This window comes from Armigeres subalbatus, unplaced genomic scaffold, assembly GCF_024139115.2.
Source record: "Armigeres subalbatus isolate Guangzhou_Male unplaced genomic scaffold, GZ_Asu_2 Contig226, whole genome shotgun sequence".
NCBI lineage: Eukaryota > Metazoa > Arthropoda > Insecta > Diptera > Culicidae > Armigeres > Armigeres subalbatus.
Genome location: NW_026942961.1, coordinates 55,283 through 72,734, shown reverse-complemented (window position 1 = coordinate 72,734; position 17,452 = coordinate 55,283). Strand labels below are relative to the sequence as shown.

At 40.5% G+C, this 17,452-nt stretch overlaps 1 protein-coding gene across 1 annotated transcript; it reads left to right on the top strand.

Moving 5' to 3' along the window:
• Positions 1–356: 356 nt before the first annotated feature.
• LOC134203785 (uncharacterized) lies at positions 357–1,010 on the top strand. Its single transcript, XM_062678638.1, has 2 exons — positions 357–602; positions 819–1,010. Exons 1-2 carry the CDS (start codon positions 457–459, stop codon positions 973–975), a joined length of 303 nt encoding a protein of 100 aa, XP_062534622.1. The 5' UTR covers positions 357–456; the 3' UTR covers positions 976–1,010.
• Positions 1,011–17,452: the final 16,442 nt, after the last annotated feature.

Genomic DNA, 17,452 nt, shown 5'->3' with positions numbered 1-17,452 from the left:
AGCGGTGGTAATCCTGGAGACTGGTAATCCTGGAAGCTGGAGACTTCAGATATTCCTTCTAAATCTAATGTTGACATTGTTTCTTCTCCTATCGAACTGAGCAATCAGTTCGATTTGATTAATGATGAAATTGAGCAAATCGAATCTACCTTTAGCACAGGTGATTCGATTCATGCACACAAAAAACAAATATTGTGTTATAGAATGTAATGCACTTTTCTGTTAAAAAGTGCTTCGTTTTCTTAAAATTAAAAGTAAAATTAGTGTCAGTTAAAATTTATTTTTTATTTGAAAGTTGATTTTCTCTTGTGTCCAACGTGACATTAAAAATTGTGTCTATCAAACTAAGAGCTCTTGAACTTTTAAAACATCAAGCGATGAACCATTGTGAACCATGAGAAGTGAGCAAAAGAAAATATCGCTTCTCTCTTTTTCTCCAAGTATTCACCTAAGGCTATGACAGCACGAAAGAACAAATCAGCAGCAGTAAGAAACTGCATGCGTTTACGCATGGTTATTAAAACTCTTGTGCGGTTGTTCCATCAGGAGTCTAAAGCTGGAGGAAACCACAGAGCTGCTGGAAGATTTCGCGGGACCGAAAGGTAAGTTTATATTATTTTAATCGTAATCATGAAAATGGCCAGTGTGCTCTAATTCCTTCCATCAATAAAAACAAGAATCTGGCTCCAGCACTTCAATGATGAAGCGTAGATGAAACTGAGTGTTGCTTCTATTGGTTGAAATTAGAGCATATCGTAGTTAAGCATATCAAGATAACGGCACTCATCCGAGTTCTTTTAATTCCATATTGCTTACAGATCATCTGTTTTGGCATTTCTGATCGGAAAAAACCCTGTGCTCAAATGTCTGTACGAGGCGCACCCCGCAGAGTGGCCGGATCAAGGCCTGTCGGTAGAACTGGCAGCTGCTGTTTGGAATGAGGACACTATCGCGTTTGTGTTAAGATCTAACTAATTGGTTTAATTAAACATGACATAGAAAAACTGAAACTGTTTATTGAAATTATTAAAACTAAAGGGGAAAAACAAGAATGAAGGGTTAAGGGAAGAGGATTTTTTGGGATGTTATTTTTAGAGGTTTTCAGTATGTATTGAAATATTTCACTATTTTTTCTACAATGTGACCATTTTTGTTTGACGGTGCAACAATTTTATTTTGAAAGTATGAACTTTTATTTTCAGAGCGGCATGAAAGTTTTTAACTGTTGGCGTTTTAAAAGTTCACGTACTTTTTTTTTGAACATACACAACTCTCTACGAAAAAGAACCAACGAAACTTTTTATTTTAACCAACGATTTTTTTAATTTGATTAATGGTTTTTCTTTCTGTGTGCGAAGAAACAACGGATTCCGCCAATTGTGGTATCTGTTGCCGAGTTTTCTGGCTTTCGGAATGAAATCTTGAGTAACCTTCAGGGGATCAAGGTTTCATTTCAGATTGCTAGGAAGGATGACTGCCGCGTTTTGCCGGGATCCTTTGACGATCGCAAACGTCTTCTTCAGTATTTAACTGAGAAGCGCCATAAATTCTTCACATACGACGACAAAACTGAGCGATTGTTCAAAGTCGTCTTGAAAGGTCTCCCCAGTGATGATAAATCACTGGATGAGATTAAAATTGAAATTTCTCAATTACTTGGATTTTCACCAGTCCATCTAATTAAGATGAAAAAGAAATCCCACCCTGGTTCTTCCCAGAGGGGCATTTCTCAAGAATTTTATTTAGTTCATTTTAACAAAAGTGAACTAAATAATATGAAAAGTTTGGAAAAGGCCTGTATTATGTCCCATGTCCGTGTTACATGGGAACATTTCCGCAGGCCTGGGGAAATTTCCAAAACCCCACCCAGTGCCGTAAGTGCCAAAAGTGGGGTCATGGAACCAAACATTGTCACATGGATGCTAAATGCATGATTTGTGGTGGAACCTCTCACGCCAAGGACGCATGTCCTGTGAGAGAAGATTCCAATAAATTTAAGTGCGCAAATTGTGGGGGCAATCATAAATCCAATTTCTGGGAATGCCCTTCACGCAAAAAAGTTTTGAATTCCCGTGCAAAATTGATGACGGGAAATTCCAATCGGATCCCAGATTCGACGGGTAGAAATTTTTCAAACGCTCAAATTTCGAAACCGGTTACCGGTCGAGCAATTCATACCCACCACAATTCACAAACACATTTTGCCGCTCGTCAACGGGTAGCAAGCACTTCAGTAAATTCCAATTTTTCCTATGTACCTATACGTATGCAAACATCGCTGCTGGTAGACAAAATTTCTCTTCTCAAAATGAGGTTTATACCCATGTCCCAACGGAAAATAACGGTCATGTTGCCGATTCAGGTAGCATGTCTTCTTCCGATTTTGATTTTTTAACTGAACAACTGCATCACATGATTGATGCAATGTTCAAAGCAAATACCATACCTGAAGCTGTTCAGGTTAGTATAAAGTACACCGTTTCAATGGATCCAAATAATTGTGTGAAAGTTCTAAATTGGAATGCCCGCTCTCTAAAGGGTAAGGAAGATGAATTATTCAACTTCCTAACAGTTCATAATGTGCATATTGCCATTATAACAGAAACTTATTTAAAACCAGGACTCTCCATTAAAAGAGATCCAAATTATTTTATCTACAGAAATGATCGTCTTGACAGCGCCTGTGGTGGGGTCGCCATTGTCATCAATAGACGTATCAAACATACATTATTTTCTTCGTTCGAAACCAAAGTTTTTGAAACTTTGGGAGTTTCTGTTGAAACAAATTTTGGACAATTTTCCTTCGTTGTAGCCTACTTGCCTTTTCAATGCAATGGGCAGCAAAAGAATTTGTTGAAAGCTGATCTTCAAATTCTGACTCGCAACAAATCAAAATTCTTCGTAATTGGTGACTTCAATGCCAAACACCGTTCATGGAATAATGCTCAAAGCAATTCCAATGGTAAAATTTTATTTGAAGATTGTTCTGTGGGATATTATACTATTCAATATCCCAATGGACCAACTTGTTTTTCTTCCAGTCGAAATCCTTCTACAATTGATTTTGTTTTAACGGATTCAAGTCAGCTGTGTGGCCAATTGGTAACTCATGCTGACTTTGACTCTGATCACCTTCCATCACCAGAAAATTTAAAAATATGAAAGCCCCGGGTGATGATGGTATCTTCTACATTTTTTATTTATTTATCATCAGACTAAGGCCGCAAGTCGTCCTCCACCTGATCGATCCACCTTGCCCGCTGTGCACCTCGCCTTCTTGTTCCCGTCGGATCGTTGTCGAGAACCATTTTCACCGGATTACTGTCCGACATTCTGGCTACGTGCCCGGCCCACCGCAGTCTTCCGATTTTCGCGGTGTGAACGATGGATGGTTCTCCCAGCAGCGCATGCAACTCGTGGTTCATTCGCCTCCTCCACGTACCATCCGCCATCTGCACCCCACCATAGATGGTACGCAACACTTTCCTTTCGAAAACTCCCAGTGCGCGTTGGTCCTCCGCGAGCATCGTCCAGGTCTCGTGTCCGTAGAGAACTACCGGTCTTATAAGCGTTTTGTAGATAGTCAGTTTGGTACGGCGGCGAACTCTATTCGATCGGAGCGTCTTGCGGAGTCCAAAGTACGTACGATTTCCAGCCATTATGCGCCTCCGAATTTCTCTGCTGGTATCGTTATCGGCGGTCACCAGTGAGCCCAAGTACACGAATTCTTCTACCACCTCGATTTCGTCACCACCGATAGAAACTCGTGGTGGGTGGCTTACATTGACCTCTCTTGAGCCTCTTCCTACCATGTACTTCGTCTTCGACGTGTTGATGACTAGTCCAATCCGTTTAGCTTCGCTTTTCAGTATGATGTAGGCATCCTCCATCCTCTCAAAGTTACGTGCCATGATATCAATGTCGTCGGCGAAACCAAATAACTGGACGGACTTCGTGAAAATCGTACCACTCGTGTCAATCCCTGCCCTTCGTATTACTCCCTCCAAAGCGATGTTGAATAGCAGATACAAAAGACCATCACCTTGCCGTAACCCTCTGCGCGTTTCGAAGGGACTCGAGAATGCCCCTGAAATTCGAAATACGCACATCACCCGATCCATCGTCGCCTTGATCAACCGTATCAGTTTATCCGGAAATCCGTTTTGGTGCATTAGCTGCCATAGCTGGTCCCGATCGATTGTATCATATGCGGCTTTGAAGTCGATAAATAGATGATGTGTGGGCACGTTGTATTCGCGGCATTTCTGCAATACCTGACGTATGGCGAACACCTGGTCTGTGGTAGAGCGTTCACCCATAAATCCCGCCTGGTACTGCCCCACGAACTCTCTTGCAATTGGTGTTAGTCGACGGCATAAAATTTGGGAGAGTACCTTGTAGGCGGCGTTCAGCAATGTGATTGCGCGGTAGTTGCTACAATCCAGCTTATCGCCCTTTTGTAGATGGGACACACGACACCTTCCATCCACTCCTGCGGCAGAACCTCATCCTCCCAAACCTTGGTAATCACCCAGTGCAGCGCTCTAGCCAGTGCTTCACCACCGTGTTTAAACAGCTCTCCTGGTAGTTGGTCAACTCCAGGGGCTTTGTTGTTTTTCAGCCGGCCGATCTCCTCCTGGATTTCCTGGAGATTCGGAGCCGGAAGTCGCATGTCCTGCACGCGTGCCCTTTTTGTAGATGGGACACACGACACCTTCCATCCACTCCTGCGGCAGAACCTCATCCTCCCAAACCTTGGTAATCACCCAGTGCAGCGCTCTAGCCAGTGCTTCACCACCGTGTTTAAACAGCTCTCCTGGTAGTTGGCCAACTCCAGGGGCTTTGTTGTTTTTCAGCCGGCCGATCTCCTCCTGGATTTCCTGGAGATTCGGAGCCGGAAGTCGCATGTCCTGCGCGCGTGCTCCTAGGTTCATTACCATACCGCCACCGTTGTCTGCCATATCGCCATTCAGGTGCTCTTCGTAGTGCTGCCGCCACCTTTGGATCACCTCACGCTCGTTCGTAAGAAGGTTCACGTTTATGTCCTTACACATATCGGGCTGTGGCACGTGGCCCTTACGTGAACGGTTCAACTTCTCATAGAACTTTCGTGCGTTATTAGCGCGGTACAGTTCCTCCGTCTATTCACGGTCTCGATCTTCCTGCTGGCGCTTTTTCCTCCGGAAAATCGAGTTTTGTCTGATCCGCGCCCGTTTGTATCGTGCCTCGTTCGCCCTCGTGCGGTGTTGCAGCAATCTCGCCCATGCTGCATTCTTCTCCTCAACTAACTGCTCACATTCGCCGTCATACCAGTCGTTTCTCTGATCCGGAGCCACCGTGCCTAGTGCAGCGGTTGCGGTGCTTCCAATGGCGGATCGAATCTCTCTCCAGCCACAGAGAACAGACATGGATGCTCGAACAAATTTTCGGTAAAAACGTGTGTAAAGATTTAAATCGCACCTCAGCGCCGCCAACGCAGGCTGCCCGACATAAAAACTCAATCTCACTAAGTGATGGCGTTGGCATACACTACATAAACAATGTAGTGCTGCCACCTAGGAGCGAGCCTAGGAGCATTTCGGAATGAACACTAGCGCTAAAAAGTAAAACACGGCAAATTTTAACCATATTTATTAGCACACTAGCACCGTGCAACGGGGGCATAACGACATATTTCAAAATGACCAGTAAAAACTTTACACAAGTACGCGAATGAAGATGAACGTCTGTTCTCTGTGCTCCAGCCATCTTCAAGAGATGCTGCGCCTAGCTGCTCTTCCGTTGGGAGTGCCACTTCCAGCTGCTGCGCGTAGTCTTGGGCTAGTATCTTCTACATACCGTCAACTGGGAGGAAGATGATCATTGAGGTGAAGATGATCAATTGACGTGTCAATCAAAAGTGCCATTTTTTTTATGAAACGGTAGTCAACAATATTCTTCGTTCAAGTAATGTTACCGCTAGGTAGAAATCCGAGTTTTTCGATTATAATCATGAAAATGTATTTTGCGGAAGAAAGAGAGAGATAGTCATAAATGACGATATTTTCGTTTCAAATGTTGATTTCTTATGGAACGTACACACGGTCAAGCAGTTTGACCAACATTGACTTTACCTCTCGTTTATTCAAACATCCCTCAAGTTTTACCAACAGCGACACGAACAATCAATTTATTCGACCAACAATATCACACACGAACGACCGAAACACCAACTCGAGCACCAACCATCAAAAAATATATGGTGGTTTGTTCAACTTCACTACAAATGCTCAAACATGTTCGGCGAACTTTGACTCCACCCGCTCCACCCCCAACAACTCAAACCAAAATCAAACCGTTTTAATTTTTTCCAACCGAGCCGCCAACTGTCAAATGGTTGTTCGAACAACTTCACACACGTTCAAACAAAGCAGCATCCGAAGCGTTTTCTTGGGGGCGGAGTCAATGTTCGTCCAACTGCTTGACTGGTGTGTACGTTGCATTAGACTTCTTTACGTAGTAAATTCAACATTCATACAAATAACCTAGTGTATTTTGACTACTAGGTCATAATGGTTATAGTAGAGCTGTCTTGATCAACTTCACCCCAAACCAGATTATTCAAAAAATGTGTGATAATTTAATTTATTTTAATAAATGCGAACGCATTTCAGAAAACTAAAGTTGTTGATTATTGCAACAAAAGATATTTTAGTTACTAGATAAAGATTGTCGCTACTGTTCCCTTTGTTCTGTTGTCCGAAACATGTGTGGTACATACCTGTCAAATCGTATGGATTTTCCATCTTTGACATTTAGCTCCCCTATCCTCGCCAGCAAAAGATGTTCCGGACAGCGACGACAGCGACAATCTTTATCTAGTAACTAAAATATCTTTTATTGCAACGTATAGCAGTACATGTTTTGAAAATATTTGTTTTGATTTAAAATGTAAACACACATTGTTATTGCATGTTTTGTCTTAAAAATGATCATCTTCCCCCCAGTTGACGGTACTTATCAAAAAACTTCCTGAGAGCTCTTTATCCTTTTTGGTTAATATATTTAACAAATGTTTTCAATTGGCATACTTCCCAGATAAATGGAAAAACGCCAAAGTTGTTCCTATTTTGAAGCCGGACAAAAATCCAGCTGAGGCTTCTAGTTATCGCCCAATCAGTTTGCTTTCTTCAATAAGCAAACTGTTTGAAAAGATTATTTTAAATAGAATGATGGTTCATATTAATGGCAATTCTATTTTTGCTGATGAGCAATTTGGTTTTCGTCATGGGCATCCAACCACCCATCAGTTATTAAGAGTAACGAATTTCGGCTCAACAAATCTGAAGGATATTCGACTGGAGTTGCTCTTCTTGAGACGGGTGCTTAGGACCATCTTTGGCGGTGTACAAGAAGACGGTGTGTGGCGGCGAAGAATGAACCATGAGCTCGCCCAGCTCTACGGCGAACCCAGTATCCAGAAGGTAGCTAAAGCCGGAAGGGTACGATGGGCAGGGCATGTTGCAAGAATGCCGGACAGCAACCCTGCAAAGATGGTGTTCGCTTCCGATCCGGCAGGTACGAGACGACGTGGAGCGCAGCGAGCGAGATGGGCAGACCAGGTGCAGAACGACTTGGCGAGCGTGGGGCGTATTCGAGGATGGAGAGATGCGGCCTCGAACCGTGTATTGTGGCGTCAAATTGTTGATTCAGTGTTATCTGTATAGATGTAGACTAAATAAATGAAATGAATGCTCTTCTTGATATAGAGAAAGCATTTGACAGTGTTTGGCATGAAGGTTTGACGTGGTTTGATTGCATTGGCGTAAATAAGGGGGGGGGGGCGCTGGGGCCTGGCCCCCCCCAGACCTACTTGTGGCCCCCCCCAGAAAATTTTAAAAAGTTATTCCAACTTAGTCAGTTTTTATTTCATTTACATATTTCCTACATATTTCTTAATTTTGATTATGAATTCTATAAACATATTTTTTGTTGCGTTATCACATCTATGACCATTTGTTCAGCAAAGCATCGAAATATTTAAGTTGGACCCCCGGGAACATTTTCTCGATTTTTAGGCTAAAATCAATGCCGCTTCCAATTCAGTTGCTAGCTTAAAATAATAAATTTGTTCTGCATTTGTTTGACTAGTATCCTGGTCGCAGAAACATAAAAACATAATTGTATTAAGATATAAATATTTCTGTTCTATTAAACTACCATCCGCTTCAAAAAAGACTGAAGCAACTACTTCAAAATGAGCACATGTGCACAAATCCGGTCAATGAAATTTCGAACGACCATTCTTTCGAAAATCTTCGAGTTAATCGCAAGGTATGCCGCAAAACAGTTGATCAAATTCCTATGAAGCTTTTTGATCTCGCTATATAATTCTGGCACAGAAAGATATAAATTTATAAAACTTAAGAATCTTTGTTACAATGACAGAAAAATCAACAACGCATCCATTGAAAGTATTAGGACAAAACTTAGGCAACCTTCGCACTCATAGCAGGGATTGCATTAAAGAAATATTTTTATAATCCTCAAAAGATCTTGTTCCATTTGATTTTTTGGCGATTTCATAAGGATCATCGGAAAACTCTTTTGTGCCTGCTTTAGTTATAAGTTACTGCAGTAACTACAAAAACCCTATGTTATTCTGGAATTTGATTTATGACTCATGGAATTTATGACTCATAAAAAACACTTTAGGATTCCAAATTTGTGTTCATCGGTACTTAACTATTTCAGCACATAGCATACATTTTGGAATTGCATGAATACTTATATTGATTATGACAAAATTTCGTAGAATTTATTCCAAATCTAAAGAGTTTCAAAAATTTCAAAATTCAAAAAAATCGAGATCTTTATTCATTAAGTAATCGTGGAAATGCTTGAAAACTTTCAGAAATATACTCATATCGAATTTCATTTATAGATAATTCGAAGAAGATTCTTGAATCTTAGATTACACAGTTATCCACATTTAGTAACATGGAGAAGACAAGTTGACACAGACACAGCGTTTAAAGCAATCACAGCGGTTTAGGGTCATTTGGCCGAATGCCGTTTGGCCGAATGTCGTTTGGCCGAATGCCATTTGGCCGAAAGGGTCATTTGGCCGAACGCCATTTGGCCGAATGCCGTTTGGCCGAATAGTTGAAATACGCTTTCTTACAAAGTGAGAACTGAGTATTGAGAAGCAACAAAGAAGAAGGAAGACGGAAAACGGAAAAAGGATGAAGGAAGAAGAAAGAAGGGGAAGAGAGAAGAAGGAAGAAGGAAGAAGAAAGAAGGAAGAAGGACAAAGGAAGGAGGAAAAGGGAAGAAGGAAGAAGAAAGAAGGAAGGAGGAAGATGGAGTAAGTAGGAAGAAATAAAAAAGATGTTGGAAGGAAGAAGGAAAAAAGAAGAAGGTGGAAGGAAGAAGGAAAAAAGAAGAAGGTGGAAGGAAGAAGGAAAAAGGTTGAAGGAAGAGGAAAGGGGGAAGAAGGAAGAAGGAAGAAAGAAAAAGTAAGAAGGAAAAAGGAAGAAGGAGGAAGGAAGAATGAAGAAGGAAGAAGGAAGAACGAAGAAGGAAGAAGGAAGAAGGCAGAAGGAAGAAGGAAGAAGGAAGAAGGAAGAGAGAAGAAGGAAGAAGGAAGAAGGAAGAAGAAAGAAGGAAGAAGGACAAAGAAAGGAGGAAAAGATAAGAAGGAAGAAGAAAGAAGGAAGGAGGAAGAGGGAGTAAGTAGGAAGAAATAAAAAATAAGTTGGAAGGAAGAAGGAAAAAAAGAAGAAGGGGGAAGGAAGAAGGAAGAAAGAAGAAGGAAGAAGGAAAAAGGAAGAAGGAAGAAGGAAGAAGGAAGAATGAAGAAGGAAGAAGGATGAAGGAAGAAGGAAGAAGGAAGAAGGAAGAAGGCAGAAGGAAGAAGGAAGAAGGAAGAAGGAAGAAGGAAGAAGGCAGAAGGAAGAAGGAAGAAGGAAGAAGGAAGAAGGAAAAAGCAGAAGGAAGAAGGAAGAAGGAAGAAAGAAGAAGGAAGAAGGAAGAAGGAAGAAAGAAGAAGGAAGAAGGAAGAAGGAAGAAGGAAGAAGGAAGAAGGAAAAAGGAAGAAGAAGGAAAACGGAAGGAAGAAGGAAGAAGGAAGAAGAAAGAAGGAAGAAGGAACAAGGAAGAAGGAAGAAGAAAGAAGGAAGAACAAAGAAGAAAGAAGGAAAAAGTAAGATGGAAGAAGAAAGAAGAAAAAAAGGAAGAAGAAAGAAGAAAGATGGAAGAAGGAAGTAGAAAGAAAGAAAAAGAAAGAAAAAAGAAGAAAAAAAAGAAGAAAGAAGAAAGAAGAAAGGAGAAGGAAGAAGGAAGAAGGAAGAAGGAAGAAAGAAGAAGGAAGAAGGAAGAAGGAAAAAAGAAGAAAGAAAAAGGAAAAAGGAAGGAGGAAGGAGGAAGGAGGAAGAAGAAAGAAGGAAGAAGGAAGAAGGAAGAAGGGAGAAGAAATAAGAAAGAAGGAAGGAGGAAGAAGGAGTAGGAAAGAAGATGGAAGAAAGAAGAAGGAAGAAGGAAAAAGGAAGAAGGAAGAACGAGAAAGGAAGAAGGAAGAAAAAATAAGGAATAAAGAACATAAACGAAGGAAGAAAAAAGAGTAAAGAAGAACAAAGAAAGAAGGAAGAAGGAAGAAAGAAGAAAGAAGAAGGAAGAAACAAGAAGAAAGAATGAAGAAGGAAGGAAGAGGAAGGAAGAAAGAAGGGAGAATAGAGAAGGAAGAAGAAAGAAGGAAGAAAGAAGAAGTAAGAAGAAAGAAGGAAGAAGAGTGAAGGAAGAAGAAAGAAGGAAGAAAGAAGAAGGAAGTAGGAAGGTGGAAGATGGAAGAAGGAAGAAGGAAGAAAGAAGATAGAGGATGGGAAAAGGAAAAAGGAGGAAGAAGAGAAAAGGAAGAAGAAATAAGAAGAAAGGAAGAAAAAAGAAGGAAGCAAGAAGAAAGGAGGACGAAGGACCACTCGTAAAATGAGGTCAATTTTTTTAACTATTCGGCCAAATGGCATTCGGCCAAACGACATTCGGCCAAACGGCATTCGGCCAAATGGCATTCGGCCAAACGACATTCGGCCAAACGGCATTCGGCCAAATGGCCTGACACCATCACAGCATCACTGGAAATCAATTGTATTATTCGCGATTTTTTTTATGTTACTTCTAGGACGAATGAGCGATAAACTTAGTCAAACAATTTCTATTGCAATCCATGCGCACAGTGCTTTAAATCGCCTTTGAAAACTACATCCCACCAGCTGGTGCCATAGCCCCCCCTAGACCGAGACTCTAGTTATGCCTATGTTTGATTGTAAAATTGATAAATTTTAGTTTTCCTCTGTATATTATTAAACTGATTTAAAATTATTTACTAACTTCAGGTAAACTATCAGAATTCTAAATCTGATAGATTACCTGTAAGAGCTGGTGTTCCCCAAGGCAGCATACTGGGGCCCATATTGTTTAACATTTTTACTTCTGACTTCCCTGATTTACCACCAGACTGGCGGAGCATCCGAAGGTTCTGGTTCAGTGCCTTGCTGATGTTCTGTCTTGCGCTCGCGAACTCGATGATGGCATCTTGATACTGGTGATGGTTAATTTGATTACCTGGAAATAAAAATCATTCAACATATTTGGTTAAAAAACTTTAGACATTAACATGTACTTTAATGTACATTGTATCATTGATGCGGAAAGCACTTTGAACTAGAGATGGGCAAAACAGCTCATTGCAGTGAGCGGATCTGATCCGTTCAGCTCATTGAAAAGAGTCAGCTCCTTGGATCAGCTCTTCAGTTCTTTAATGCTACATATAGTAAAACATAATTGTTGATATTATTATTTTAATTATTGTTCAAAAATTTGAAAAATTTATGTCATTCATTAATTTATTCATTCATTCATCATTCATCTATTTACCTCACTTTGAAATTATTAAAATGTTACAGTGAGGCAATAAAGTTTCTATTGAAAACCCGACAATTTTAAACTAATAACATTTATTACGCTTTTTCTAACCGTCTAGTTTTGAAGTCTAGGAGTTCATTTAGAACCATCACATTTATTTCTATACAAAAACTAACTCAACATTACTTTCTATTCATAATTCTAAGTTACAATTTGTTGATAACGTTTCTCAAATCGTTAATTTGAATAATTCAGTCCCTAGTCTCTGATATGTATATGAACCATATCACGTGTCATAAGCTTCATACTGGGTGCAGTAAATCAATGCCTTGTTTGCGCGCGCTTCTAACCCTTCTATTGTACTTCCAGTTGAAAACCGAAATGAGCTCTCGCGACAATCGAGTTTTCTCCCGTTTCCTTTTGTCGCAACTACGTCGCGACTAGTGCGCATCATGGCGCACGGCGGTGGCATAGATGCGCACTAGTCGCGATGCAGTTGCGACATCAGGAAATAAGGAAAAATTCAATCGTCGCAAGAGCTCACTTCGGTTTTCAACTGGAAGCACAATAATTATGCGTAGTTGACATTTTCAAGTTGACAAGCGAGCCCATTCATCTATTTTGGTTCCCGAAATGCGACAAAACTGTTATGGGGATTTCGTATATAAGGATCTTTATAAGGTTTCCAAACGTTATCATTTTGGCATTCCCTTTTAGGCTTCTGAAAGGGATTCCGTTGGAGTTCCAAAAAGAATCCTTTTAGAATTCCAAACGGATAGATTCTTTGATTCCTTTCGAAAACCTAAAAAGATTCTATCCACAAATCCAAAATTAATCCTTTATGAAACAAAAAATGATTCCATTCGAAAGCCCGAAAGGATCCCATTGGGGTTGACAAAAGATATCCGTTCGTTCGGATTTCAGTACAGAATTATGTGAACTTCCGATCGTAATCCTACTGGGTTTACTACCGGAATCCCTCAGAGTTTCTGAACGAAATTCTTTTGGGCTTTCGAAAAGAATCACTCTGGGCTTCTCAAAGATATCCTTTTGGACTTCAAAAAACGAAATTCTGATGGGATTCTTAATATAATCATTCTAGAATCCCGAAGCCCTAACAGGATTTTGTTCGGAACTGCAAAAGGAATTGATTGATTGAACTTTCGACTGGGCTTTTAAACGGAATCTTTTTCTGCTTCTGGACAAGGGATTCCCATGAGAGTACTTAAGGGATTTCCTACCGAAGCCCTAACAGGATTTTGTTCGGAACTGCAAAACGAATTGATTCGAAAACCCAGAAGAGTTCTCTCCGAAAACCAAAAAGAACTCCGTTTAGAAAACCAAAAACATCTCGGTTAGTAAATCCAAATAAGTCATTTATCTGGGTATCCGAACGAAATATTTGGGATCCTGAAAGGAAATCATTTATATTTCTGAACGAAATTTTTGTGGGCTTCCAAATCAGAATTCTTTTGGGTTTTCGAACGGAACCTTGTTGGGCTGCTGAACGAAATTATTTTAGACTTCTCTTTCAAACGGATTCCTTTTAGACTTTTGAAAGCAATACTTTTGGAATTCCGAGTGGGAGATTTGTTTTCTCATTCTGTACAAGGGATATCTTTTTGGGATTCCGAAGTCTTAAAAGATTCCGTTTGGAAGCCAAAAGTTTTTTCTTCGAAAGCGCAAAAGGAGTTAAGCTCGGAAGCCCAAATCAGTTTGAAAGACACAAGGCTCTCCGTTTATAAACCCAAAAGATGTCCGTTCCTTCTGTGCCTCTCCTTCGAACCAAACTCTTTTGAACTTCACAACGGATTTTTAATTAGGAAATTGCGTAAATATTATCAATTTATGCTAATGTCACAATATACACATATTGATAAGATTATTATTCAAAGCTTTTTGGTGGGATATCTTCACTTGTCATAAGATGAGATAGTATTATCCCATTTTAATTCACCACTTGATAGTAAACAGTTGCTTCAAGAATACGTATTTTGACCTCAACAGCAACCTTACTTGTCTTCTGTATCTCGTACTTGACTCGACTTAAGTCTTACACCGACTTTTTGATTATTGAAACCTCGATATTCTACGTTGTCAAAAGTGTATGGTTTTTGAATAATTTTCTAATTCCTGTACCTTCTAAACTCCATACAGACAAATACAGACATTTTGCTGAGATTGATACAGATTTATAAAAATTGTATCTGGCATCCCTGGGGCAAATTAAAAACGATCAGCACGTGCGCGGTACTGGACCGGAATGCTCATACAAGCTCGCTTGTGTTGTGTACCGCGAGCGTGGTATTTTCGTTTGTGCTGTACAAAATACAACAGCGCGCGTACTCGAGTGCGTACGCTCGAGGAAGTTTCTCTAGGCGCGTGTTTGACAATGATTTCATCAATTTAAAGTGAGCTGCTGAGCTGGGCTTCTTTAAAAAACCCGACTTAATCCACCTACAGTGAACGCAACCCTTCTTACCCTTTTGAATGGTTGAGTGTGCCCAGTGCATATTACAATTTCTATGCATATGACCTTCAATTGAATATAAAATAACTGATATTATCATGCTTTTAACGATTTCTAAATAAAAAAAAGGGATATTTCTGGAAATTTAACAATTTTTAAAAAATACAAAAAGACTGCAGATTTGAATTGCCGCCTTGAATGGCAATATTCATGGGCGTAGCCAGAGGGGGGCAGGGGGGGCCGTCGCCCCCCCCCTAAATGGTGGAATGATTGAACGGGTACTGAAATGAATTCGCTTAAACATGTGCACTTTACAATCCAATCATAAGGGTATCCAGGATCCATACTATATGAAAGTTCAAAACAACTCGAAACATTTCGGGCTCGAGAATTCTCCTAGAAATCCATCTAGAAGCTCGCCTGGGAACTTCTTAATTCCTCCGGAAAGTTATCCACAAATTCTTCTGAAAATCGTTTGAAAATCCTTCTCCTGTAATTGCAATTTCTTCTTATCTAGAAACCCCCAACTATTTTTTTTTTAGGAAATTCATGAGGAAGTTTCTTGAAGATTTCTTTTCTTCCCTTCAAGTTTTATTTCTAGACATTTCTTGGGCTATTCTTCCAGGAAAATCTCCGGCATTCGTATATCATGAGGCTAACACGATGGTACTTTTATGCCCAGGGAAGTCGAGACAATTTCTAATCCGAAAATTGCCTAGACCGACACCGGGAATCGAACCCAGCCACCCTCAGCATGGTCTTGCTTTGTAGCCGCGCGTCTTACCGCACGGCTAGGGAGGGCCCCATACTACCTTGTGAGAATTCCTGTGGAAGTGCTTGTGGGAGTTCCTCCGGGAGCTCCTCCAGGAGTTTTTCCAAAAGTTCCTCTAGTAATCGCTCCAGGAACTTCACAGGGGATTCTTTGAGGATATTTGGCAGGAATTTCAAGGGAAATGGGATTTCGTAAGTTCCTCTAGAAATTCAACTCCGGGTATTCCATCGGCTGTTCCTCAAATTTCTCCGGGAGTTCCACTAGTAGTTCCTCCGGAAATTCATTCAGACTTTCTTTCAGGAATTCATTTAGGCTTTCTTTGGGAATTTATCTATGAATTCCTTCAGAAGTTCCCCGAAAAATTTCTCTGGGAGCACCTCCGGGAGGTCATTTAAGAATTCTTCCAGGAGTTTCTCCTGGAATTCTTACGGAAGTTCATCCAGAAGTTCTTACGAGAGTTCCTCCAGGATTTCCTTCGGAAATTTTTCCTGTAGTTCTGCAATAAATTCATCTAGAACTTCCTCCGGCAGTTCTTCCGAATATTCCTCTGATAATTTCTCCGGGAATTCCTACAGAAATTCCTCTGGGAGTTTCTCCGGAAATTACTCCGGGAGTTCCTCCTCAAAGGAACACCCGGAGGAACTACCGGTGAAACTCCCGGAGAAATGCTCATAAAAACTGCTGGTGGATCTCCCGGAGGAATTCACGTAGGAACTGCCGGAAGAGCTCCCGTAAGAACTCCCGAAGGAATTTCAGGAGAAAGAAAAAAACTCCCAGAAAAACTATCGGAAGAACTTCGGGAGGAATTTCCAGCTAATTTTCTGAAGAAAACCTAAATGATTTCCTGAAAAAAGCCTGAATGATCTCCTGGAAGAGCTACTGGTGGAACACCCGGTGGAATTTCTGCCAGTGAATCTACCAGAAGACTTCTCGGAAAAAAATCTTGGAGAATTCATATTATAGACAAAATTTGTCGAGCTGAAACCTTTGTAGAGGTATGTAGCAGGACCATCATCATCATCAGAGGACCTCCCGGAGAACTCCTTGAGGAGCTTCTGGAGGAATTTCTGTATAATTCCCGGAGGAAATTCTGGAGAAATTCCCGGCAGAATTTTCAGAGAACCCCCGTAGGAACTGCCGATAGAACTACCGGAATAATTCTCGGAGGTAATCCTGGAGGAATTCTTGGAGGATCTGCCGGTTGAACTCCTGGAAGAATTCTCGGAGGATCTCCCGGAGGAATTTTCGAAGAGACTTCTGGAGGATGTCCAGTGGATTTTTTCAGGATTTCTTTAGGAATTAATCTAACAATTCCTCCAACAATTCCATTGTTGATTTTATTTTCGGTAAAATTTCTGAATAAGTTTTCGGTGGAATTCCTGGAGAAATTCTTTGAAATTTTCACAAGATATTATTCGAAACTTTCACGGAAAAAAATATGGACTTTACACAGGAAGTTCGAAGATTTTCCGCGAGATTCTCAGGAATATTTATTGGCAATTCTGCGGAATTTCCACGGAATTTTCTTAGGAATTCCGAGGTACAGATTTTTTTATGAGAAACAGCACGAAAGAATTATCTGAAGGATTCCCTTATAAAGGAATTCGTGGAGGATTTCTTGGATTAAATAATGGTGGAATTTTTGGTCAATTCCCGTCAATCCCATCAATTTCGGGTGGAATTCCTGAAGACATTGCCGAAGAAATTGCTGGAGGCATTTCTGAAGAATCCGGGCGTGATTGCGTCACGTTTACTGGCATTACGTTTATGTACAAAACGCTGACGCGCAACGCGCTCTTGTGATTCAGCCTTTACTGTTGGTTGTGGATTTAGTTTCAAAGTGTTTGGAGCTTAGAAGGAAAAAGTACCAAGCACTAATATTCATGGGTTTTTTTTATAAAACTACTATACAACTACGATTCAGAAGACTTAAACAATTTGCCCCCCCCTAATCGAAATCCTGGCTACGCCCATGGCAATATTACAGCTTCTGTTTAAGCCCAAAAGAGTTCAAATCGGGTCATAGACGGCTGAGATATTGGTGTGACAATTTTTCATTAGTAGTCTGAAAATATGTCTCATATTCATATTTCACAGATACATATCTCTGAAACCGAATTTCCGATTGCAGAAAAAAATTAATGAGTCCAATGACAAAAACATAGCTTTCGTTTAAAGATAAAATCGCACAAATCGGTCCAATGACGACTGAGATCTTGTTGGGACATATTTTACCAATGTGTGAAGTTGATACGTCTAATGCTTTATGTTCGTATTTCAGAGATATCTCCGAAACCCAATGTCTAATTGCA

Bases quoted from the DNA above. Each gene is read 5' to 3' on its own strand.
- LOC134203785 (XM_062678638.1), top strand. From the start codon at position 457: ATGACAGCACGAAAGAACAAATCAGCAGCAGTAAGAAACTGCATGCGT. The intron at 603-818 runs GTAAGTTTATAT...TATTGCTTACAG, and splicing joins AGATTTCGCGGGACCGAAAG to ATCATCTGTTTTGGCATTTC.